The sequence below is a fragment of the Alosa sapidissima genome, chromosome 1, assembly GCF_018492685.1.
Source record: "Alosa sapidissima isolate fAloSap1 chromosome 1, fAloSap1.pri, whole genome shotgun sequence".
Lineage (NCBI taxonomy): Eukaryota > Metazoa > Chordata > Actinopteri > Clupeiformes > Clupeidae > Alosa > Alosa sapidissima.
In genome coordinates this window covers 28,203,524-28,230,761 of record NC_055957.1, presented here as the reverse complement: position 1 = coordinate 28,230,761, position 27,238 = coordinate 28,203,524, and the positions used below count along the sequence as shown (strand labels likewise).

The window sequence follows — 27,238 nt, the reverse complement described above, 5'->3', positions numbered from 1 at the left end:
CCAGTCCGATGGAAATACCACACTGTAATAATAGGGTGGGTTGCTAATACAATTAAATTGGGCAAGTATTCTCTTAAGACCCTCTGGGGCACTGGAGCAAAATCACCAGACAATTGGGATATGCATTTGGAATGTTCTCAAGCTGGATATTTTAGGAGTATATTACTTGTGTGCACTACTTCACGAAGACAAGTCTGCAACGTATTATTTGCTTACACCTAAATGTATATCTGTATTTGCAGTGCACAAGTATACTTCCGCCATATTATACACTCCTTTGCAGTATGTGTAGATTTTTAACATAGTGTGCGTGTGTGTGTATGTAGTATGTGTGTATATCTTTGTGTATGTGTGCACCTGTGTGCATGTTTGTATGTGTGAGAATGTGTCTGTACAGATTAGTGTGCAATGCTTCACTAAGACAAGTCTGCAACAAGTATACTTTGGCAACTCCTAAATATTCCTCTGTATCTGCATTGCACAAGCACATTTGACATTTTGTGGTGGTGCTGTAGTGTACATCTAGATTTTCACAATGTGTTTCTGTGTGTGTGGCTGTATGTATATGTGTCTACCAGTGTGTATGTGTGTGTGTGAGTGCGTTCATCTTTGTGTGCGAGTGTGTATGTGCATGTGTGTGTGCCAGTACGTGTTTGTGTGTCTGTACAAACTTGTGCATCGCTAGTGTGACGTGTGTGTGTGTGTCTGTGCGTGCTTGTGTTTACTAATATGTGACATGCCCACAGCTATTATGCTGTTGTGCTGTGTGTCTCAGTGTCAGTGAGTGAGTGTGTGCATTTGTGTGTAAACGTATAAAGTCTGCACACTAGATGCTGCTCCAAAACTGATTTAATGCACAGATACACATATCCACATCCAGACACGGTGATCATGGGGTACCAACCAGCTATTGAAATGTTGTCAGTTGCAGCGGCCCCCATGATGGTAAACTTTGAACCTTTAAATCACAAGATATTGGCACATGTAGTCTTGAGATAGTGAAATATATAAGCTGAGGTGCCCTCTATGGACACAATTTCACAAAATCTGGTGTACATCTAAAGAATGTAGTAGCTGCTGAATTCTGATTGGCTGTTGACATTTTGTTGAGTAAGCAGATGTGGTCAAGTGTAAACATACCAAATTGCTTCAGTAGTTCTTCAGAAACAGAAATGCGTCAATAAAAGGGCCCCTATCAGTAGTGGCGGTCATAAATAATGTTTTTTCGTTGATTTGAGTCAAAAATGTTAAGTACACTGTAGAGACAAAAGCACCTTTACACCTACAGGAACTTTTATGAAATCCCATCCAGATCCCAGCATTTGTGATGTTGGATGAGAAGACCTGACACCTCCATTAATTCATCCCATAGGTGCTTGATGGGGTTGAGGTCAGGGCTCTGTGTGGGCCAGTCAAGTTCTTATACACCAAGCTCACACTAATCATGTGTCTTTGTGGACCTTGCTTTGTGCATCCTATGAAAGCACCCCACTTGAATTAACTGAGCTCTTCAGAACAACCCGTTTTTTCACAAATGTGAATTGTGAATGCAGATTGCATGACTAGGTGCTTAACACACCTGTGGCAATGGGTCTGAACGAAACATATGAATTCAGTGATGAAGACGTTTTAAGTGTCCCAATACTTTTGTATACATAGTGTATGACAAATGTTACAGCACACACACAAAAATTAAATCAGATAATCAGATCAACCTTTCTGCAATTTCCACACAAGATTGCAAAAGAGTATCACACAGAGATCCCTCTCCACTTCCACCTGTTTATTCTGCCTGAGGATTCGGCAATGCCAGGTGCATTCACATGTCAGGCTACAAAGCACATGGGGAGAATCAGTCTGCATGTTTTTGAGGCAAATGATTTGGCAACTTCTTACCTATAAGTCCTTCCGTTTAAAAATCAGACTGCCAAAAATGTCTCAGGTGTGCCTGCATGACAGAAATTGCTACATGACTCTTTCAGATTTCTTTGATTTATGATTTTGTGGTATTTCCAGGACTAACTGGGTGGGATTAAAACCAGTATGTCCCGCAGCAGCATGAATATACTTCACTACAACTTTTTGTGCTGATGAATCAGCAGTCTTCATTTGTCTATAAAAATAAGAAGAATATGGCAAAACACTGATGCAGTTACGTCATGAAAAGATGTGCAAATAACAAAAACTGTCATTACATTACCATTTACAAAACTGTAAAAACAAACAACAAAAAAATCCCCAAAAGGCACAGCATTCTAGACACTCCAGTGATGTGGTCTTTGGCTCTATGGTCAGAACATCTACTCATTCACTAGAAAATGCACTATATAGGGAATAACTTTGTGTTTTTTATTCACTATAGTGCAGTGAATGAGTGGATGATGCGAACACAGGGCAGGAGAATTTGATTTGGTCTGTGTGAGGTAATATCATTCAATGTCATTCTTCCTCTTCCTGTTCCGGCAGGTTGCCCGGGCAAGGCTCCATAGTGACGGCGATGCCCATTCCACTCCGTCCAACAGGCATGTCTGTTATGTATGTCCATTCATTGCTCTCCGGGCAATAGCACTCCACACTGGACAAGAAGCCAGCCTGGTTAAATCCGCCTGATAAACATTAAAACTAACACTGTCAGCATATTTCAAGTGTAAGAGGCAATTCAGATTAATTTCTAACAGATATAGTTATATACAACCCGAATTGCGAAAAAGTTGGGGCTATTTGTAAAATATCTATGCAACAGGACACTAATTTCGCACTACAGTGCCACATGACAGAATTCCAATAAAATATATATTTTGCTTAAACGTACCATGGTGGCAATATTTCAAACATTAACTAATGACATCCAAATGTAAGCCAGGCAATCAGAAACAGAAAACTGCTTAATTTCTTATAGCAGCGCAACTACTGTTAGCCCTTATGGTTTCCCCACCTCTGTCCACCCTTAATTTGCGCTTCAATGGAAATGAGTCTCGACCAATGCCTCCTACCCTTTTGGTGGTTAGGCCTATACAACAGGCTTATATCTCTATTTCAAACTAACATTTATTATCAGAGGTGGAAAAAGTACGAAAATATTGTACTTAAGTAAAAGTACCAATACCTTGATGAAATATTACTCAAGTACAAGTTAAAATACCGATCTGAAAATGTACTCAAGTAAAAGTAAAAAGTAGTTAATTTAAAATGTACTTTAAGTTAAAGTTACTTAGTTACTTTTTTTTTTAGGGGGGGGGGGGGGGTGTACCAGAACAACCAGTTTTACCAGAGGCTTTTTAATGAGGAGACACAGCACTCAAAAAATCCTCATAGTAATGCATGGGGTTAGTTTGTAACGCCAATATGGCAGTTGTCTACACATATCACAACCCTTCCGCGGCAAAACGTCGACATGTGAATACATTGAGCCAATCATGTGGTGTGTTGTAAAATACATTGAGCCAATCATGTGGTGTGCTGTGAAGACATCGTGCCAATCATCTGTTGTGATCTTGCTGCTGGAGCAAGATTGGTGTCGTGAAGCCTTACGCACACGCATTTCTGCCGAAATAGATGCACGATAAGTGCCCAAAAAGTGTTGCAATATGGCCGCCGAGTGGAGGTACTTGCCTGATAAGGACGTTGAGAAATGAAGATCTATGTGAAAAATCACCGGAGTTCTCCTTTAAGTTTGAGCAGTAGTTGATTTTAAGTTAGTTCACAACAGATGATTGGCACGATGTCTTCACAGCACACCACATGATTGGCTCAATGTATTTTACAACACACCACATGATTGGCTCAATGTATTCACATGTCAACGTTTTGCCGCGGAAGGGTTGTGATATGTGTAGACAACAAACTAACCCCATGCATTACTATGAGGATTTTGAGTGCTGTATCTCCTTAAATCCTCATTAGAAAGTCTCTGGTAAAACTGGTTGTTCTGGTACCCCCCCCGATACCGATTTTATAAACTACTTAAAAAATACAAAATACACAGAAAAACTACTCAATACAGTAACGTGAGTAAATGTATTTCGTTACTTTCCACCTCTGTTTATTATAAAAAAAATATTTAGCTACTGAACAATTTTCTGACAACCATACAATATAATTAAACTATGATAAGCAATGAATCAGGCACTTCAATAAACATACAGTATGCCCAACTAGGCTACATTATTATTGTTATTATGTTCAACTAATGTCATAGATATGCAAAAGTTTCTTGTATTTACTCTGTTGATAAAATGTGCTATATAAATGAATGACCTCCCTGCCTGTGTGCTCTTCTTACCTAGTGCAAATATCCGGCCCTGGTAGACGGTGACGCCGTGGGCACTGCGGCAGTGTTTCATGGATGCCACGGGCTCCCACACGTCCTTCACTATGTTGTAGCGCTCCACGCTGCTTAGCTGCGTCCGCCCATCGTAGCCCCCAATTGCATACAGGTAGGAGTCCATACACACCAGACCTAAAAGAGGGGCATGTTTAAAACCTTGACGTCTAAGGGTGAAGCACTTTACACAAGCAGAGATTGTTTCTTTAGAGGTTCTATTTATTACATCAGTGGAGAAGGCTCTCTGATTTGAATTCTTTTTAATTTCTTAATTTGCTTGAATTTGTTTTAGTCCTTGTTTTTGACTGTCCATAAAACTATTCATGTCTTTTAAATGACTAGTTATGAAGTTTTTTCTGAACTGACAAACATGTAAAACAAAGAGATAGTTCTAAATACCTCAATGTGTTTGTAACCTCCCTCAGAGTCCAAATGACTTTGTAGGCTACCTGTCAAACCTGTCTCGCCAAATTTCATTTCCTTATTGTTAAAAAAAACAACCGATATCTCTACAAGCTTTTGTTTTGATCGCTCAAGAAAAAGAAACACAGAAACCCCTTCAAAACACAGAATGGAATCAAAAATCATTTGAACACATTAAACCATTGTCAACAACAGTTAATGTTTTGGACAGTCGACATTAAGTTTGAAAAGTTTGTTTAAAACAACCAAATTCTCTCCAAACTTTTAGAGCTTGAAATAAGCAAGATAACTCTTTCTTAAACATGAGACAAATCATTTAAAATACTTGAGACTCAGTTACAGTTTATTTGAGAATTATTTGAGACTTCACATTTAGATGTTCCCTACAGGCCCAGGCTTGAACCCATGAACTTGCAGCGCCCCGGACTGGGAGGCATGCGTATCAGCACATCTGGGCGGGAGGAAGGATTACTCATTACACAGCAACTGTACCCACTGGCTACCACTACAGAGACGCTACAATCATGAGTCACACTCACCCAACCCGCTGCGCATCGAGTGCATGGGGGACACTTGTTGCCAGGTGTTGGTGTCGGGGTGGTAGCGCTCCACAGTGTTCCAGCGGTTCACTCCGTCAAATCCCCCCACCACGTACAGAGCCGCCCCACAGGTGGCCACGCCAGCTCCCAGCCGGGCCGCGGACATGGGGGCCACAAACGTCCAGCGGTTGGTCTCAGGGTCATACCTGTTACAATGAGACAATGCACACAATCAACTGCCTGGTATTGTACACTTTAAAAGCCTCCTGAAAAATGTCTGAAGTGGTCACTCATCAAAAGACAGTCAAGAGTTCACATAATATTAGATACTGTATTTATCATCATCATTTTCATCAGCAGCAGCAGCATTTATCATCATCATTACCATCTTCACCATCATCACTATATCACCATCATCATCATCATCATCTTATCATATATCATATCATATCATATCATATCATATCTTGTCAAGCATAGAAAGTTGTTCTGTCGTCTAAAATTGTCTTTTTAAGGCAACCCCCACTAGATGATAATTCCTCCACTCATTTGAATAAAGGCCTCTCTGTTCCTTGGAAAAAGCCTCCATTACACAATCTCATGGCGCCCTTGGATTTACACAGACTTGTATTTAATGCTGCACTGAACAGATTGGATTTACACAGACTTGTATTTAATGCTGCACTGAACAGAGCCCCTAAACTCAAGGCAACTGACCATAATGGAGCTAATTACTACATTCAGCATCCAGTCTATAGGAGGAGTCAGGTAAGGACTTATTCTGATGCGTAATGGTAAATGTAGTGGGCAGATCTGCATGCCAAATTGGCAGTGGTAGCCCACTTAACAGGTTTAAAGTGTTAGCCTGAGTTTATATCTGAGTCAATAGCTTGCTAGTGACAGACACTAATAGCACCCATGGGGTGTAGCGTCCTTGAGATTGAGATAGATAGATAGATACTTTATTGAGACCTTGAATCTCCCCTTGGGGATATCTATCTATCTATCTATCTATTTATCTATCTATCTCAATCTGAGATGCTGCAAGGTTTTGTGTTCGAACCCAGGCAGGTGCAAGGCTGAGCTGTGCGTCAACAACATGCGGTATATGCATTCTTGAGATGGCTGATTATAAGATAGATTGTCTGTCAATTTAAGTGACTGATCTGTGAAAAAAAAAAACTTTTTTACTAATAACAACATTTATTACACTGTTGATTAGAGCTATACGCTATTACTAATGTTCGACTGCAACTTGTCTTGTTACAGTTTTTCTCAGTCGCTTTGGTGCTTTTTTCACATCACTATTAACATTTGCACAGCAGTTAGTGCATTTCTCAAAACAATTAGTGCAAACTGCAAAACCTAGTAGATAACCTGCAAAAGCACGTCACTTGCTCAAAATGGAAAGTCCATTCCTCAAAAGCAAGTATTTATGTCGAGGAAACTGCCAGTGTCATCAAAATGAGAAGTCTTGACACCATCGTTTATGAACAAGATAGTCAAATGGCTTTGTCATGTTTTCATTATGACAGTTAATGCTCTCAGTGTTTTCCCATGCAAAAAAAGGTCAGAACATGGTGACACTACCTGAAAATGCTCAAGACACTATACAGTACTTGTACATCCATTTGAAAACTACAGTAAAGTTACAAATTGCTGTAGTTAGGGTAGTAAGTGAGTACAAGACACTGAATATGTATGTTTCACAGTTTTACTGTATATGCTCTTTGCAATTCTACAGCATTGTGACAGAATTTGATAACTAGTTCACCAATTTTGTATGTAATGACTCAAGCAATGAAATTAAGACTATTAGTTTTATTGGGGACGACTATTCAGCATCCATAAGTATAGTTCATTTTGACTGACATGACAAAGCAACTGATACATGTTCAAAAGCATTTGCAATTTGTTCAGAGGAAGGAGAAATTGCTACTATGATGTGCACAAATGACTAAATGTTGTGGAGGTTGAACTAATAGTTATGAGAATTTTCATTCTGATCTGAGAAAAGCACCAAAATGACTGAGAAAAACTGTATAATCGGTTTTACATGAGTAGTTTGAGGTTATTTTGATAGCTGTTTCACACACTTAATCATAATAATCATAATCAATCATAATCATGATTATTTTGGTCAATATTGATATCTATATTGGCAGCCATACCTGCCAAATGAACACGGCCTTGACATTTATTGCACTGCCTTGGCACGGTGGTTTGTTCTCCTATTAAACATTAAGACGAATGTAGCACATACTTATTTGTGCCATTGTCCTAAAATCATGCACTTCTAACACCCTGGGACTAGATGTAGACTTTTGTAGAATATTGCTGAATCACTCTCACATCCTAATCTAAAATCTGTTTTTATCCTTTCATGTTTTGGGAATCTTGTCAGTGCTATCCTGAGGCCAAACTAGGAGTAACCATTCCACTGAGACATAATCTACCTTTATTCTTACCTCCTACAAACAACCACCGAGACTAATACACTAAAACTGTTCATAACCATACCATACACACAGCCTACATTCCCATACAGATTAGTGTTTCCCTTTGAACTGTCCACTGAGCAGTTAAAGCATTCTTTACAGGATTCAAATTCCTAAGTAGTGTCTGACCTTCACTGCTTTCAGCTTGTTAAGAGACCCAGGCTGTTTTGAACACATGCCATGAATCTTGCAATTACGAAGGAAGCCTGTGCTGTGTCTACATGCTGTATCCACTGAGCTGCGCAAAACACTATCCAGACACCTCACTGGTGAAAAGAGAGAGAATCTTAAATCTTAAATATACTCCATAAGAAAAGTGTTATGAAAGCACCGAGCCACTGGTGTCACGGTTGCTGGCAGGAGAAAAACAATAGCAGCATAATTCACCTTCCAGTGCTCACCCTCCCCGACAGAATTATGAGTTCAACTGAGGGGAAAAAACAACTTTTTTTCCTCTCTCTCTCCCTCTCTCTTTTTTTTCTTCCAGGAACACCCTGACTCTGACAGCGAGGAGAATAATGCCTGCCTGTGGGTTGTGAAACTAGCCTCGGGCATGTGAGTCAAGTGTGCTTTGTCGTGCCACGCAACGGCAGGGGAAACCCATCCTATCTTCACTCTGACCCCTTCCGAGAGTGAAACACTCTCCAGGAGTGATGACAGATGTCACGGTCTCACCTCACACCTTATCTTTCACTGGCTACATCCACGCCATCAAGGCCAGCCAAAGAAAGAGAGAAATTGTGTTCTACCATATGGAGAACTAAGTGAGATTTGTGTTATGAAGAGGACTCTCTCTCTCTCTCTGTCTCTGTCCCCTGATCTAAACTCCATAGGAAAACAGTGGGGTGAGTCAAAGAGGAGAATGCACAAGTGTGGATCTAGGAATCTGGACGATCTGGGGAGATTTTGTAAAGCCAAACGGTCTTAAATCCCTTTCTTTGTATTATCCAACTTTATGGAGTGTCATAGGAGAATATTACAAGGTGTGTTATTGGCAAAGGGAGGCTTAAGAAGGTATTACAAGCAGGGGTGCCAATAATTGTGAGCAACATGTTTTTGTTAAAAAATATTTCTTTCTTTATGAGATTTTCCTTTTTCTCAAAATAAATTTGCTTCCCTTCAAGGTTGGATTTTTCCTAATTTTTTTTCATTGTGAGATTACAATAAATCACCAACAGATTGTTTTTTATACCGTTTTTTAGTCAACTTTAGCAGAGGTGCCAATAATTCTGGAGGGTACTGTGTGTATATATATATATATATAATTTCAATACAATAGTGCAGATTGACAGGAAATTAGCAGGAAAGAGAGACAGGGCTGGATCGGGAAATGATCACTAGTTTAAACTGAACTTCAGAAGGGGCAGGGGGGCTAAGTAAGTGCATGTTTTTTGTATATATATCATTTTGTTATTTCAATAGAATAGTGAAGATTGACAGGAAATGGACAGGAAAGAACGACAGGGCTGGATAGGGAAATTATCACTGGTTTAAAGGGACACCAGGCAAGCCTGATGCTTTTTCTCGACGAAACTCCCCCTCGCTCGGTCTGAAGCTCTTTTCCTTTTCTTTGCATCTTCCGTCAGGGGTTTTCGCTGCTTCTTCGCCAGCTCTGCCATTATACACACGTTTGCAACAATCGCTAGCGTTTCGTTAGCCTGCCTCTGTGCTGTGGATGCAGGATGTAAACTGATCCTGCTTCGGTCGGCGGGTACGATACACTGAACTTGCAAGTGGGATATTCTTCCTACAGGCAGTAGGGGCGGGCGAGAGAGTCTTCATTCGCCCTGTAATGAGTCATTTAACCATATACCAACTTACGAAGATAATTAACACGAAAACGTTGCCTGGTGTCCCTTAAAATCGAACTTCAGCAGGGGCAAGGGGGCTACGTAAGTGCATGTGTTTGTTTAAATATATATATATATATATATATATATATATATATGTATATACGTATATGTATATACGTATATATATATATATATATATATATTACCTCAATAGAACAACAAAGACTAACAGGAAATGTGTGGGAAAGAGAGACAGGGCCCCAGTAACGTCTAGTGACACCTCTGCTCTGTAGCTCAGAATCTTGACACATTCAGTCAATTGTTGACAGCTCTCAGCAATTGGTGGGAGTGTCATCCACACTACTTGCCAAATGTCAGCTTCTTTCCTCCAACCCCAGTTGGCAGGACTCTCCATATTCATTTGATATATACTTGCCTGGCCCCAGATACAGGCAGCTTGATAGGTTGCACACTTCACATGCTGAGCAAGATATGCCCTTGTTGGTAGAATGGCATCATAGGACCTCTGCTTCCGTGCAAACAGGTCAAGTCTTGTTTCATCAACTCCATCAGCAGTGATGTTCTTGTTGTACATTGCAAACTAGTAGCAACACAACACAGGTTCAGTCTTGTTGTCATTATCTCGCAGGAAGCTTTTCCAGTTAGGTGGTACTTTAGTTTTGTCAGACACTCTACGTCTGCCACCCTTGCCTCATCTTGATCGTGTTTCAGCCTTTAGACTTGTATCTTTGGAATAACCTCTTAAACAGCATATTATTCAAACGTCACTGATGCCTTTGGAGACAATGAATAAACAAGAGAAGACTCATCCTTTGTCTGGAGGAGAAATAAGAGTTTCCAGAATGTTGACAAGCTTCGACTTCTGACCCATGTGGAGTTTTCCGGAATCTCTCAATGATACAGGGAAAGACTGGTTTTCATGCTTAAAGAATTTGCTTCTTACGGTCACCTGTACCTGAGTCTGACTCTTGGCGAAAGAAGTCAGTGTTGTTCTTTTTAATTGGTTTGTAGAAGGAAGCTTAAATCACCCAAACCATTGAAAAAGTCTTTGAAAGAAACCTTACCTTTCTCAAGATGAGGGCCAACAAGCTCAGCGGCACTAGGGTGTGCAATGGCTTTTGACTCTAGCGTGAGAAGATCTCTGGACTCCTCCTAAAAAGGGTTGCCCAGGTCCTTCATCACACCAAACAACTTCTGGACCTTGTCTGTGAAGGATTTCCGATACTGGTTAGTCTGTTCATGGTGTCGGATATCTTCACTAGCTATTTTGGCCTGAGATGCAGACTCATACTGAGAAACCAAATAACTAAACTCTGGTCCAGATACCATCCATCGCATTAGGGCTGATGGGTTCTCAGTTATTCCAATGGCACTACCATCACCTTTGACAATTGCATTGGCCTGTTCATGGGCTTGGTCAAAAGCCAATCCGGAAAACTCTTTGTGGGTCTTGTGGACCACAAAGTTCCCTTGCTGAAATTCATTGGCCAACTGGATGTGTTTGTTGTAAAGAGACCATGTCTCTAAGGTGTATGGAAAGCCATCTAACATAGTTGACATTATTGTTTGCAAAGAAGAAGGGGATGAGTGCAGACAATGTTTGACAATACAAAGTGAAGCTTGCTCCTCTGAAAGACCTGATCAAAGAGAACATCACCAATTGCATTGACATCACAAGCTCCCAGAATTGAAACTGTGGACTCTTCATCTGCCTCTTCTCACACCAGTCTTCCCAACTTAAAGAAGTTTGGCCTTAATTGATATTCAAGAGAGAGAATAAATTAGCCTGGAAAATCCAGACCCTGATAATCTAGAAAGATTAAGGGTCTGGCAAAGAACAATGTAATGGCCCAACTCGAGGGGCGGCAACAAGCATGCATTTAAAAATCTCACTGCACGCAATTGAATAACACTAGACCATGTTTACTCTGAATGATTTCGGACTTAGACGCAATAGGATAACACTACGACCAATGTGTACTGTCCTCCAACGTTGCAGCGCTGTCTTCATCAGTTTAGCTGGTTCCCTGGAATGTTGGGGTAAAAGTAACGTGCATCATTGCTCTTAGCCAGAGTGTCTCGCAGAGACAATTCCATTGTGCTCTCGCGAGAACTCTGGATTTCCAGGGTAAGAATAAATGATATTTGAGAGAGAAAGAGGATCAACGATATCTGAGAGTGAGCTTCCATAGACGATTTTCGAGTGCAGTCCAACTATTTCTGGCTGCCATCTTGGAAGCTAGCCTTGAAATAGATTTCTTTCTCTGCACCATTTATTTTGCCATGTTAAAATACATACAAATTGATGCCAAGATCATGTAAATACGCCCAGCCATTAAAGTTCTACAGCAAAAACGTTTTTCTTACATTTGATGTGGCGGCCATCTTGAAAAATGGCCGCCATGTTGGATTTTCAGGTGGCTAATATGCTTTCCTCAAAAAGTAGGTTCTAGTGATTATTTATGCCAATTTTGGTGCTTCAAAGGTGCTTCACAAAGTGAATTTTGGTGCTTCACAAAGTGAATGATTGTCCTGGAATATGGACTTAACCTGCCTCACTATAAGCACATTAATCCTGCAGAGGAGTTGCTGCTTACATCTCGTGACAGTGCATCTTCAGCTGTGCTTCATATGCGCCTTTCGCTATAGACCAAGTTTTTCTTGGTCAGTGGCGTAATGCTTTTTAGGCCTATCTGTGGACATGTAATTGGGCTATGGGTTTTCTACAGGAATTTATGTACAATGATTTTCAAATAACTGATTTAAAGGCAGCAACACAGTATGCAATTCAACCATAGCTTCTGACCTCTCTACTGTGTTGAGATGCCTGGATCCATGTGAGCCTCCCACGGCGTAGATGCTCCCGTCAATGACCCCGACGCCGACCCGATTCCGTGGTGTGTTGAGCGAGGCGTGCTGGCTCCACTGGTTGGTCATGGGGTTGTAACAGCAGAGGATGCCTGACTCATCATTGTTCTGCAGCGACAGGTTCCTGCCACCCACAGTGTAGAGGAGCCCAAACAGCACACAGGTCCCAAGGCCACTGCCCGGTGCTGGCATTTCGGCCAGCCGCAGCCACTTGGTCCGCACCGGGTCGAACGCATCCAGGGAGGCCAGCGACTGCTGCCGGTAGCCGCCGGCCACGTAGATGAGCTGCGTGCCGCGGTGTGGTGCCGGGGGAAGCGGCTTGCGCAGGGACATCTCCTGGAAGATCTTGGAGAGGAAGTCCTTGCAGGAGTTGGCCTTGCTCAGGATGGGGCAATGCTGGAGCTGGCGCTTGAGGAACTTGGCCGGCAGCGCGTAGATGTGCACGGCCTTGAGCAGCGCGTGGAAGTACTGCGCCCGGTTCTCCACGTCCCAGTGGACCCACTCGATGCAGGCCTCGTACACCTCCACCTCACACAGCACCTTCAGGCTGTCCTGGCTGATCAGCTCCAGCAGCTGACAGTGGCTCAGGCTGAAGAACTCCTCTGCCTTCGTCACCTGCAGGGGTGAGGGGAGGAAGGGGAGGGGTGGCACACACAGCAGAGTAGACAATTGAGGAGAGGGGCTCTCTTCCAGGAAGTGCTGAAGATCATTTCAGTTCTTAGCATAGTAACAGAATGGGGATTGCAGTAATTACTGTAATCAATTACTGTAAAAACCATGGATATTTTAGGCTTTTGAAAAATGAAGGAACTGGAAGGAACAACTGCCGTATATGGATCAGTTGTGGTGGGTGGACCTGCCCAATATTATTGCACATACTCTTGGACCTAGAATCTTGCTCCAATTTAAACCTAAGGGCTGATTCATAGTGTAAGCAAGCTAGGTGAATGCATCCAGCTACGCAAGGAGGGTTTGGTGCGTAGTTGCCAAGCAAAATGTGTTTTCTTCAGTACACAAGACACAATCCTCTGGTGAGTGAACTACTTGTCAATGTCTCATTGCTTCCTTATCAACTGGTACAAATTGTAAGAAGCTGTGATGTCAATTCAGGAGGTTCGGAAACATATGACACCAAGGACTGCGTCTCTTAACTACTTTTCAGTTGTTTGGTTATCCAATTCGAGTGTTTGGTGTGTTATCAGCTGCCATTGAATGTTCTAAACTTATCAGTGTCTGGTTGTTTGCTCATTGATTTGTACAAACTTACATGTTCCAGAGAAACACTTATCTTAGATGCAAGAGGGAGGCATGTCCCTCCTCTTTAGGTTTTTGTCTATGACTTGGTTTAAAATCTATATTCAGTAAATTAGATGGAAAATGAGCTATGATGTGTATGTCTATCAAGTGACAGCCTTTTGTCAGGGAGCATTAAGTCACAAATGTGTGTTGTACACACATCAATGTCATGTTTTATTGTTTTATGTGTTATTAGTAGATGAGCATGTTAGTTGCGGTTGTTTAGCAACCTAGCCAGAGTATGGATAGGCACACACACGCACGCACACACACACACACACACACACACACACACACACACACACACACACACACACACACACACCCTTACCTCGTTGAAGTGTGTGTTGATGTACTCGCGGCAGTGCTTGTGCAGGTCCATGCAGCCGATCTCCTCAGCAAACCGGGCGATGCCAATGACATTGGACGACTCGAGGTTCTTGACCAGGAAGTTGCAGCAGGCCTTGGCCACGTCCTCCATCTGGTAGCGCATGGCAGCCAAGAGCAAATGCAGCACGCATTTCTCCCCGACAGTGATGCGCGACGTGTAGGCGAAGTCGATGAGCCGGCCCACCACCTGCGGACACACGTCCCTCAGGGTCACCTCGGACGCGTGGCACTCTCTGAAGTTACTGGTGAACATAGCTTTGAAGTACGGGCTGCAGGAGGCCAGTACCAATTTATGCACCTGGAGTGGAGAAATGGTCATGATGTTAGGAAGATACAGATCTGGATTCACAACAGGTAATAAATACCAATGGGTCATTCCACGCCAACTCAGCCACCCATGTACATGACACCTCTCAGATTTTGCTGAAAAGCGGTGAAAATAGGCCTTATGTTACCAAACAAAGCAATCTGAAGTTTCAGGTCAATATCTCAAACGGTTTGCCCATGGCGTCCATTTGAATTTCGGGTGCCACGGCCCTAATTGACATATTGGAATTTCACATTTTATCTTTTGGCATTTTTGGAAGGCCATAGCGTCTGTTCTATTAGTGGTAGAAAGCTGAAAACTGGTAGTTCATTGTAGCCCGTACTACACAATTCTGTTTGGGTGAGAGGTGGGTCACTAAAGTCTTAAAAAATGTTGACGGCATGTGTGATTTTTCACTTTTTGGGTGGCTGTAGCACCACGATTAATGATCATATTTATTCTAAACAGGATTATTTGTTATATTTGGGAACTTTGCTCTTGCCAAAATGAATTTAAGGGTTATGGTACCACTGGTGGGGATTTTATAAGGGTCCAAAAAAAACCTCCGGCAGAGGTGACTTTTTTGGAACCCCATATTTGGACCCCCAAATGACCATGTGGGTAGGATGATCCTAATGGGATTTATACCAGATAAAGATACATGTTTGTTCTTTCTTTTAATGAAATAAAACTTTTGACTATGAAGCTCCATAATATTGATTTTATTCTTCAAAGTGCACCATTTTGAGCATTTTTTTCCGAAGTCTGGAATGTAGATTAGGGAGAATTTAGTGATGATAAAGCATGAAAACAGTGGAAATAACTTAGTATTATGCTAAGTGATGGCAAACAATTACATATTAAGACTAAGACTTAAAGATTAACCCCTTATCCCCCATGAAAGACACCCGCCATCAAACTTTTAAAGAGCTAAATAACAAGAATGTTACATAACACTACAAATAGAAGGGAGTTTGTCCTTGCCCCTGTCACTCTTCAAATAAAATGTAATTGAAAATTAAATTGAATATTGTCTTTAACTATTATCCAAGAAGTTGTGGAAGCAGTGACATCATTTTGTCATGGTCCTTTTGGTGAAGTTTGTATTGGCGAGCACTGCGTCCATAGATGTCTGGCACACTGACACAACAAATGATATTTTTGTGTCAGTGTGCCAGACATCTATGGACGCATAGATAACACACACTCACTGCTGTAATAAGTCCTTATAATCTCCTTGAATTGGAATTGCATTGACGAGTAATTTAACGTTTTGATGCAACTCGCATACACAAACAGAATGCATCCCTGAACTGGCAGACACCATTTTGGCCGAAGTTCACAGAACTTAAAGAAACGAATTTTGTCATTTGCATGTTCCTTAAAAGCTAAGTAGAGTTCTCTAAGGTTGACAAGGAGAAGCCTCTTTTGCATTTGAACTTTTTCTCCATTCACCTTTATGGATACAAAATCCTTTTTCCCAGGGCACATCCTTGAATAGTCATCAGATTGATAAAAGTTAAGAACATGGTTAACCAGTTCTTTTGAAAGCTCATGGCCCTTTCTCACTTGGGCTTCCGATAGGATTCCTTTTTCCTCCCTCATTTTTTTAGCTTGTGCAGCCACCCACCTGGTGACACCAAATTCCCCTGCAGCCCGGCGAACACTCCAACTTTCAGGAGCTAATGTAACAAGTTTTGTTCTTTCTCGTCGGGTAGCAGTTGCACATTTTTCTTTAATCAGCAATTTGAGTGTCTCCCATTCTTTACATCTATCACACTCCTTGGTTTCTGATTCAGATAAACTTGAGATGGGTACATCCAACACAAGTGCAACTTTAGCTTTTGCAGCTGAGTGAATGTCTTGCAATTTACGTTTTCCGTGTCCAATTCGCCTCTCTACAGCTACAGGTTTTACAGGAGAACAACCTAGAGTCAAACAACTTGAATCCAGGGCTTGCTGGTTCATGACCTTGCATTCAAATTCCTCATCCTTTATGATTGATGTTGTTGGTTCATTAGCCTCCATCTTCTGCAACAACATGTTATTACAGTTGTTGCAAATCTTCTGCCCAGGCTTTGCTTTTAAGCTTGTCGCCTTGGCTTCATCTACTACCCTCAGGTTATCTGAAAGACCGAAAGGTATTGATAAGTCTTTGGAAATACAATCAATCCAATAACACCAAGAGGGCCTGAAAAAATACCATTGTTCAACATGAAACAGGCAAATGATGAGAAGGAAATCTGCATATTTTAAAAAGTAAGTATGTTTTGTGCTGGTGATATGGGTCACGGCAAGCTTTCTGCAAACTTTCATACCTGGTCAGGAAAGCCTTTTCATGGTGAAAACATATGGTATCCCCATTTTTAAGTGGAACACCACTTCGCCACTCCAGCAGTCTTTTTGCATCATGAGACAAACTTTCTATAAGCAGAGTCCCTTTTTTTCTGCAATAAGTGCTCTTATGACAAATGTCATTGAGAAAAATACCAACAGTGCATTGATCCGATTCTACCATCTTCATACACAACTATTCATCTATACAGACTTGGACTGACTTCTTTCAGTCTAGAAGATCTACTAAAAGTCTAAATTGAATCTGTTAACAAGTGGCTTGTTTCAAATACAGGTGTGAAAAATGACCAAAACAGCTTGGAGTCTGATTGCTGGAACCACTTAAGGTGATTTAAGAAAAAGCCATTCTGTGGATACAAGTGTCTTAAACCACCTTTGCATGTGTCACAGGCAGGTCTCTTTAATGGGGGATAAGGGGTTAATGTTTAAGTCTTAGTCTTAATATTTAATTGTTTGCCATCACTGAGCATAATACTAAGTTATTTCCACTATTTTCATGCTTTATCATCACTAAATTCTCCCTGAACTACATTCCGGACTTTGGAAAAATAAAATTTCAAAATGGTGCTCTTTGAAGAATAAAATTAATATTATGGAGCTTTATAGTCAAACATTTCATTTCATTAAAAGAAAGAACAAATATGTATCTTTATCTGGTATAAATCTCATTAGGATCATCAAGTGCCCACATGGTCATTTGGGGGTCCAAATATGGGGTTCCAAAAAAGTCACCTCTGCCGGAGAGGGTTTTTGGACCCCCATAAAACCCCCACCAGTGGTACCATAACCCTCAAATTAATTTTGGCAAGAGCAAAGTTCCCAAATATAACAAATAATCCTGTTTAGAATAAATATGATCATTAATCGTGGTGCTACGGCCACCCAAAAAGTAAAAAATCACACATGCCGTCAACATTTTTGACGGAAGGAATGTTGATTCTGCCTCTATAATTGTGTAGTACAGGCTACAATGAACTACCACACCAGTTTCCAGCCTTCTACCACTATTAGAACAGACGTTACGGGCTTCAAAAAATGCCAAAAGATGAAATGTGAAATTCCAATGTGTCAAATATAGCTGCAAGCAGCAATGTGGGGGCCAAGCAGTGCGCTATAGCAGGAATGGAGTTGCCATGGCATCAGTGTTGTGCGTGAACGAGTTCAAAAGAACGCGTTCATTGAACACGCTCATTTTTTCGTGAACGTTGAACTGAACGCAGCACATTTTTTAATAAAGAACTTGAACGTGAATTAGTTCACATTATGTGTCATGAACGGCAGACATCACTGTAAATGAACGTTGGAATTTGTTTTCCATTGAAAACTGAGTGACATCTGTTTTCTCTTTTGAAACGCAACGAGAGAAAAGTTCCTCCCTCCTGTATTCTCGCTGGTGCCGCTTAAATCATGTATCACCAGACAGAAATGGTTTTGACATTGTGTGCGCAATGCATTGCGGGCAACGTAGTGTCCGGCTGAGAATAGTTGAATAGCATACTGGCTTCCGCACAACGTTACCCGTGATGAATTGCAGCAGAGCGGGGTAGGCATAGCAACGCCGCGTAGCAGGCAACGACGAGAGCGCGGAGGGCTGGAGGAGCGAGAGAGAGAGACAGACCAATGACGAGAGTGAGAGAAAGCGCTGCAATTTAAAAAAAAAAATGGCTAGTGGAAGTGATGGCACGGAGACTGGTCTACCTTGTCTGTACTGCTGCAAGTTTCATCACCTGGTAAGAAACCGACAATTGCAGTGTCATGAGCAAATGTCTACAATGACCAGCTTCAAAGAACGTATAGTGATTTCTAGCTCGTAGTGTGAAAAAAGTATTTATTTGAATATCTCACGAAAAAAGTAAAATGAACTGAACTTTGAACTAGTTCAGAATTAAAATTGTGAACTTTGAACGTGAACTGTTCACTTTGAGCATGTATGAACTGAACTTGAACTAGTTCAGAAAAGCTGTGAACTGGCACAACACTGCATGGCATGAGCAAGCACTCACAACAAGTTTGATTGCAATTGGATAAAGAATGGCTGAGAAATAAGCTCATTTACTTTGTTATAGTGCCCCTAGAGGCGCAAATTACACCAATGTCCTTGTGCGTTCTCAGAATCAGCTACCGTGTCCCTGGACTTCATACACCAAAGAGTTGCTGAGATGTGAGCTCAATTTGTCTATCACAGCACCCCTAGAGGCCAAATGAGACCACTTTCCTTGCATGTCCTCACAATCAGCTACTTTGTCTCTGTATTAAGTTTGGACTTCATACATCAAAGCGTTGCTGAGATACATGCTCACTTCCTGTATTGCAGCACCCCCTATAGAGGCCAAATGATGCCAATTTCCAAGGGCGTCATCATAATCAGGTAACATGTCCTTATACCAAGTTTGGACTTTGTACCTGAAAGCGTTGCTGAGATACAAGCTCACTTCCTGTATTGCAGCGCCCCCTATAGAGGCCAAATGATGCCAATTTCCTAGTGCGTCCTCACAATCAGATACCAAGTCCCTGTACTAAGTTTGGACTTCATACATTAAAGCGTTGCCGAGGTGTTAGCCCACTTCCTGTTAGTCGGCATCGTCGCCATGTGTGATTGGCTGTCACGGGCAAATAAACTTGAAATTCAAAAATCTGACAAGTATCGTTTGTGCGGCTCGGGCAGAAGATCATCTCCCCCAAGTTCTGTGAAAATCGGATGAAATTTGTAAGCGCTGAAACTTTTCGTAGAGTTTGGACTAAATCCAATATGGCGGAGGTCCAATATGGCGGAAAGTGACGGGATAGGAGTCGATGAACTCGGGATGGTCCAAGGATTCAGACGATACCTGAATTGTGAAAATCAGACAAAAGAGTCAAGGATCACGCGCATGAACGCATGTCCAGCATTGAACTGGTGGTGGCGCTAGAGTGTTCAATGTATATTCATAAAAATTGCTGTGAGTCATTGGGACAGTGTCGTGACTAATGGTATCGAGTTTTGTTATGTTAACTCAAAGTACCACAGAGATGTTAGTCCACTTCCTGTTTGGCGGCTTCATCACCATATTTGATTGGCTGTCACGGGCAAACAAAAATGAAATTGAAAAATCTGACAAGTATCGTTTGTGCGGCTCGGGCAGAAGATCATCTCCACCAAGTTCCATGAAAATCGGATGAAATTTCTGACCACTGAAACTTTTCGTAGAGTTTGGACTAAATCCAATATGGCGGACGTCCAATATGGCGGAAAGTGACATAATAGGGGTCATTGAACTTAGGTCGGTCCAGGGATTCCAACGGTGCCTGATATGTGAAAATCAGACGCACCGCTCAATGGTCACATGACGTGAATGCAATCCAGGTTCGACCCATTGGTGGTGCTAGAGTGTTGGGTATAGAGTTCTGGAATTTGGTGAGAGTGATCATGGGACAGTGCTGAATCAGTGTGCCAAATTTCATAACTTTAGACCCAGCGGTTCAATTTTCGGCCAGATTTTGACCTGTTGGTGGCGCTAGATGGCTGGATTTAGAGGTCCGTAAATGAGTGTGAGTGGTCAGTGGAGTGTCCTGAAACTTTCTGCCAAAAAATCTGCACTTTTTAGCCAGGCGTTCTATGGGCTGCCATAGACTCCAATGGCGGAAGTGTAATAATAGGAAAAGCTAGTAACTCAATAGGTGCCTTCACAGCTTCGCTGCTTGGCCCCCAATTACGGCCGTGGCACCCGAAATTCAAATGGACGCCACGGGCAAACCGTTTGAGATATTGACCTGAAACTTCAGATTCCCTCCTTTGGTAACATAAGGCATATTTTCACTGCTTTTCAGCAAAATCTGAGAGGTACCATGTACATGATACCCCGATTTTGGCTGTTTTCACTTGGAATGACCCCAATGGGATGGCAATGAAATTGATCTCTGCCAAAACTACAGTATATCTATAAACCTTTCTGGATAAAGGTACTGTAGAACCATCATGTTCCCATTATAACCCATTAATTAAGCTACACCATCACAACACATAGTATTGCTTTAGTTAGTCCAAGCTGTAACACTAAAAACAGTATGGCTCCAGATAGCAAAAGAAGAAAATATGTTATTTTTTATTCTATTAATGTTTATATTTTATTCTGATGAGCAGAAAACACAAAAGCATGAGGAATGTGACATCTTTGGAAATCATAAGAGCATATTTTATTTTCCAACATTATTTTAAAAGTCACCTGTTCATTTTACAGCACAGGACACCTACCTTGAAATCCACAACTTTATCCTTGTAGGTCACATGAAGAACCAAGTCACATAGCATGTCATGTCTGCGAAACTCATCCATGATCTGCATAGCTCTGGTGGGGTGGCTCTCTATGGTGTAGTCCAGATAACCATGGCCTTTCATAGAGGGTACAGCAATGGCTGAGAAATCCTCATCTTTTGTCGGCCTCTTCTTCCTTGGGCATATCATTCTCAGTGCATACGTGTGTTCTGTGTTTCTTTTTTAAATACTTTAAATGGTTTGAGGAAGTGAAGTGTTTTGCAGTGAACGGCCTCTACCCCCAGCTGAGGGTTAGAGCCTTAAAACAACGTGCAGATAGAATGAAAGACATGCCTCTCATTGCGGCTCACAAATCCAGCTAGTCGGGAAGACCCACTGAATCCCTGGTCCATCAGGAAGGCATTCATGACAAAACCCAGTGATTTAAAGAGCACTCATCCTCTGTCTCTGTGGTGGCGGTGGGAGCTGCTCCTCATTTCTTTGTCCCCTGGATTAGGAAGAACTGAGAACTTGAGAGTAGTTTAAGGTGGTTTAAACACGTGTGCCAGCAATGCAGGCACTGGCTTGAATCCACTCCTAACTCTTCAGATGTATCTCCAGATGTATCTCCGCTTTTCCTGAGGAAGAACTATTCCATTGGCACTTCCACGTTTCTCCGTCGGAGTAGAACGTTATCTGCAAAAGATTGTGAAACATCAGAGACTGACGACAGAATACCTTATCTCATACTCAATTACTTCCCTGTGCAAGTCCATATTTCACTTTGTGTCAATCAGTGCTCTTGAGCAGTCTCTGTCCGTACACCAGAGAGAGCATTTGTTTCGCTGTTAGAAAGTCCTCACCCTCCCACCACCCCTAACCCAGACAGATTTACGGGGCAGCCGTGGCCTATTGGTTAGCTCTTCGGACCTGTGACCGGAGGGTTGCCGGTTCGAACCCTGACCAGTAGGCACGGCTGAAGTGCCCTTGAGCAAGGCACCTAACCCCTCACTGCTCCCCGAGCGCCGCTGTTGATGCAGGCAGCTCACTGCGTCGGGATTAGTGTGTGCTTCACCTCACTGTGTGTATACTGTGTGCTGTGTGTGTTTCACTAATTCACGGTTTGGGATAAATGCAGAGACCAAATTTCCCTCACGGGATCAAAAGAGTATATATACTTATACTTATATATATGTGTGGGGTTCAAAAAAGGAGGAAAAGGTGTTACAGACGGTAACATTAATACAATAACAACATTTTAAGGATTGAGAGTGATGTTAACATCTACAGCTGTGAGCGTGCACCCAATAAATTCTTGCTCTTTCACTTCCTCATTGTGACATTGGCAGTAATAAGGTGGTATTTTACAGAACACACACACACACACACACACACACACACACACACACACACACACACACAGCAGTCCAACAACAGTTATTTCAGTCATTACACTATATCTGGTTTGGTCATATGTTGCATAACCACAGCTGACCATGGGCCAAGACCCTGTACGATGTTTGTGTTGCATAATGCTAACTTCATTGCCACCCCCACCCCAACCCACTCCATATGCCATGAGCAATGATCACAAGACAGAAAACATCCACTTCCTCTATCAGGGACCCTTTCAATAGGGCCCCTCTGTTCTCATAATGGTGCATTGTTTTGAGCACTCACACAAACGTACTTGTTGATCTGGGATTACATGCCACATCCCTTACATAAACATTAACCCAACTCTGAAACTTTCACTATGTATATTATGAGTCAGAAATGAAACTACAGTAGGCCTATGTGTAGCTATTGCTGAGGATAAGGTGCACATAGATATTGAATAAACATTTATGTTAAACTTCACCCCTGCAGCAAATGTCAGGGAAACTGCCAATGAATCCAAATAACTTCAGTTGGCTGCTCAGTTTGCTGACTTTGGTGTGTGTCATCCTTTCACATGACATGACAATTTCTATCAGTAAACAGAGTAAGCCATTGATTGCTGACAGTAACATTTTCCTAGCGATGAGCAGGGTGGGACAAAGGTTGGTTGGCATACAGTCATGAAAAGAGGGCGGTGATGAGCACAAGATGAATCACTCCAAAAGTATTAGCAGCGCTGTGATAGAATACATACTATGCCATTTAAACTCACACGGGGGAGCAAGAAAGAACAAGCCATATATTTAAAAAGAAAAAAAAATAACTGCACGATTAACTGCATAACATAGCCTAATTCACAAGTAGCCTGCGTGGGACACTGATTCCTGAGATGGGACACTGCATGAAAGTGTCAGTCGCCTAATGATTGTATGTTCGTTTCACTATATTAATACAAAAAGAAAACATTCTTATAGCCTACAGAGCAACACACATATCCATGTCAGTTCACAGGGTTCCCTCTGTAACCTACCCAGTAAAGGATAAGCTACCCTATCTGACAGATTTAAATCTAACCCCTTTCATCACTGAGTCCCTTCTCCTCACCTGTAGACAGTGGTCTTTCAGTGGAATAGCAGGCACTTCCCTCAGCGGGAATAGTGTAGATCGAAGAAAAGTAAACTGCTCGAGCTGTAGGCTATGTTCCGGCAGAGCAAAATATTCGACTTCCACAAATGTTTTTGTTCTCAATGTACGTTGCGCAGGAGAAGTTAAGGACCCAGAGTGAGGCCGCGTCGCCTTCCGTCTGTCATCTGAAAATGAAGTATGCGCGCGCACCGTTCCTGCGATTTCGACATCAGCATGACTCTGCAAGTTGGCGTTCCGCTGTTGCTGAGCTGAGCTTCATCACCTCGCCACAGAACGAACCGGGCGGGGGCGCCCGAGGCAATAACAAACTGAAAGTAACTAGGTTAAAGGTTTTTTTATTTTTTTGGCAGGTTCCTCAGGTAAATAGAACTGCAGCTTAGTATTAGTAGTTCCTCAGGTAAATAGAACTGCAGCTGAAACTTTGCTGTCTGCCTGAGGGGCCGTTTATATGAGAACGATTGCGAAGGAAGACGACAAAATATTTTATCATAAGTGCCTTTCCTTTACACGGCGACCTGGGGCTTGAAGACGCAAAAATCTGAAGACTCCTTCCAGAGTATAGTTTTGAAGACGACCCGGGTTGTGTCTCCGTCTAAACGGCTAAACCAAAGATCCTTGATTACCTCTCTGGCTAAACTGTCAAATTAGAATGTCTGCGCGTGACGTACCGGGGTTCTATCACACCACCACCCAGCGGTCTGGAATGCATATCCAATCGAATATTACATACTCTTGCGTCTTCATATAAACAAAGATTTCCCCCTGAGAATGCTCGTCTAAACGCGAATAAAAAAATGAAGACGAGACGCCACTTCTGCGTCTTTTCATCGTCACCGTATAAACGTAGCCTGAGACAAGTAAGCAAACACGAAACTGACAGTCAGTATAAAATATGCTGGGGGGGATAATAATAGTAGCCTCTGGTTGTTAATGATAAGGTTAATGGTGTAGGCCTATACTTTTTCTGTTAGGTCTAAAAATAAATTTGGTTAGGTCAGTGTATTCAAATAGGCTTGACGCATTGGATGGAAAGGCAGTCTGAATATAATTGTGTGGGAAATAGTTGTTCAAGTTCTTTTATGAGAATGTGCAGATTAGGCTATAGCCTACCTGTGTGAGGAGAGGTGGTGAGAGAGCATTCCTTAACTTTGCCTTGTCATAGTTCTAGGAAGTAGGCCTAGTCACTCTTGAACAAATGCACTTACGAAAAGAACAGGAGGGGAAAACCAAAACGTAATGTTTATTAGTGCTTGTCTTCTCTATCAGGAAATGGATGAATTATCCTGTAATGTTTTGTAAAATATGTAAATGTAAATCAGGTTTCTCAGCTAAGTATAGGCTACTTGCGTAATTTGGTCTCTGCATGTATCCCATCCGTGAATTATTGAACACACAGAGCACACAGTGAACACACAGTGAGGTGAACCACACACCTGTCATGCAAATAGTATAGGCCTACTAAACTGGTTTCAAACCTACATTACTGACAGAGATTTTTTATGTTAGTCTAGATCATGTGTCTGTAAAACAGGACCCCCGTTAGGAAACATCAGCATACTGTAAACTTCCACAGCTATGCACATGATGCCCAATTATATATTTGGAGCCAACCAACCCAGATGGCTTTGCTCCCTTATCACATAACCATGCCTTTATCACTAGCAGGTTAGACTACTGCAATACACTTTACTGGTCTCCCAAAAAAGTAAGAAATTGGAACTCATACAGAACTCTGCTACTAGACTTTTAACTAAGACCAAGAAGAGAGAGCACATCACCCCTGTGTTAGCAGATGGACATTAACACTGTATAAATATATGTTTATAGACATATATATTTACACATATATTTATATTTATAACAGATATATCTTTCACTGATCAGAAAATTACATACCTGGTTAGTGTGATGCAAGTGAGTGTGGATATTCTGAATGTAGACTCAGGCCCTGAAATCCCAAACACATAGCCTAGTTCACATAACTGCACAGACGTATTTTTAGAATGACAAAGCAACATTGACAATACAAAAGACACATTTGACAATACTCAAACTAATGCATGCATTATTTTCTTGCAGTTGCCCTGTTATTGGCCGTTTAGAAAAAAAGAAATCATCATGACACAGCAGAAGTCCTGATTGGACAACGTGCATGACACAGCAGCTGAATATGGAAGACCTGCCCTGGTGTGACCACATATTACGCAATGAGTTGGGTTCAACTTTGTATTCAGACTCAGAATGTATGAGGGTGAACATACAGAACACTGCAGTATGTGTGTATGTTTCATCCCTCCCAAATAGTTACGTTCTTCCCTTGTTTGAGAGGGTTTAGATCACCTGTGTAATTGTTGTCATGGTTTTGCTTTTGGGCCAAATATGGGCCTGGTCTATTCCTGGGTTAGGGTCTGTCTGGTCAGATATTCTACTGTAGATAAATCTCTCTCTCTCTCTCTCTCTCTCTCTCTCTCTCTCCCCTTGTGCAATACAATGTGAACAGCTTTTGTGCCCTCTTTTTTCAAACATCAGAGTCAAACACTGTAAGATGGTGTGCAGCAAAATGTATGTGTAATGCAACTATCTTACTAGCATGTAGTGCACATATTTCAGAGGATTCCCACTGCATATGTTTGCAACATTAAGCAAGATTTGTTTTGAATGAATACTTAGATTAGACTAGTGTTTTTGAAAATTAGTTTTAAGTTTGCATCTTTCTTGAAATCACAACCTCTGAACGTAGGCTATTTTAATGTGGACAGTGTTAATATGGATATTGGATTCCAATTTAGGTCAGAAGTTCTAAACAACTGTAAACAAAGTGTTTACGACAGTAAAATAAAACAGAGTAATAAAGAAACATAAACAAAACACATAAACAAAAAAACACATATAAAAGCAGTTCAGAGAAGGTACACATAAGCCACTCAAGGTTGTAGGCAGAAGAAATGTTGAGAACACATACAAGTACTGCCCTCTACTGGTTAATGCAGGGGTTGAAACTGCCCAATCAACAAGCAGATACATTGTGACTTGGAGAGCAGAGTGCACTACCCTGGGAATCCAGAGTTCTCGCGGGAGCACAATATCAATTTGCTTAGCGAGAGACTCTGCCAATGAATAATGATGCACGTTACTTTTGCCCCTTGCATCGCGGGGAACCAATCACATCTGTGTAGCTGATATAGGCGGGCCAGAAGCGAGCTAAACCGATGACAGTCGTAGTGTTTTCCAATTGCGTCAAAGTCCGGAATCAGACAGTAAACATTGGCCGTATAGAGGTATCCAATTGCGAGCAGTGAGATTTTCTAATGCTTGGTGCCAACCCCTCGAGTTGGGCCATTACATTATTCGTGGCCAGACCCATAATCTTTTGGATTTGGGTCTGGAATCTCCAGGCTAAGAGTGCACCTTTACAGGAGCACTCTTGTAGTAGTTTACTTAGTGATAGCTTCCTGTGCAGGAGGTCTGTGGAAAATATCTCTCAGAAGCAAACGTTTTAAAAATGAGCATAAAACATGGACATTATTGTGGAGGACCTGAATTTTAGACCACCTACCCTTGACAGAAGATAGATTAGAATAGATTCAAGACATCTGTTGATTGACATACAAAATCAAGAACCACTGATAGGTCCTATTTCTCTGAAAAATTGTTTCAAAATTAGCTT

At 41.7% G+C, this 27,238-nt stretch overlaps 1 protein-coding gene across 2 annotated transcripts; it reads right to left on the bottom strand.

The window, feature by feature from the left end:
- Positions 1-1,768: 1,768 nt before the first annotated feature.
- On the bottom strand, positions 1,769-25,603 carry keap1a (kelch-like ECH-associated protein 1a). Of its 2 annotated transcripts, none has more exons than XM_042099119.1 (7): positions 25,468-25,603; positions 21,046-21,741; positions 14,094-14,450; positions 12,405-13,081; positions 5,287-5,492; positions 4,283-4,459; positions 1,769-2,606 (listed from the first exon to the last, which is right to left on the bottom strand). In XM_042099119.1, exons 2-7 carry the CDS (start codon positions 21,253-21,255, stop codon positions 2,440-2,442), a joined length of 1,794 nt encoding a protein of 597 aa, XP_041955053.1. In that variant the 5' UTR covers positions 21,256-21,741; positions 25,468-25,603; the 3' UTR covers positions 1,769-2,439. The 2 variants fall into 2 exon arrangements, with proteins under 2 accessions (XP_041955053.1, XP_041955047.1); XM_042099113.1 differs by lacking the exon at positions 25,468-25,603 and adding an exon at positions 23,530-23,826.
- Between the last annotated feature and the right edge of the window lie 1,635 nt (positions 25,604-27,238).

What these genes read in the sequence shown, in the direction of transcription:
- keap1a (XM_042099119.1), bottom strand. Translation starts at nt 21,255, where the DNA reads ATGATATGCCCAAGGAAGAAGAGGCCGACAAAAGATGAGGATTTCTCA. An exon ending in TCAACACACACTTCAACGAG is followed by an intron (nt 13,082 to 14,093) that starts GTAAGGGTGTGT and finishes TCACCCCTGCAG; the next exon opens with GTGACGAAGGCAGAGGAGTT. An exon ending in CATCTCAACACAGTAGAGAG is followed by an intron (nt 5,493 to 12,404) that starts GTCAGAAGCTAT and finishes TCATTGTAACAG; the next exon opens with GTATGACCCTGAGACCAACC.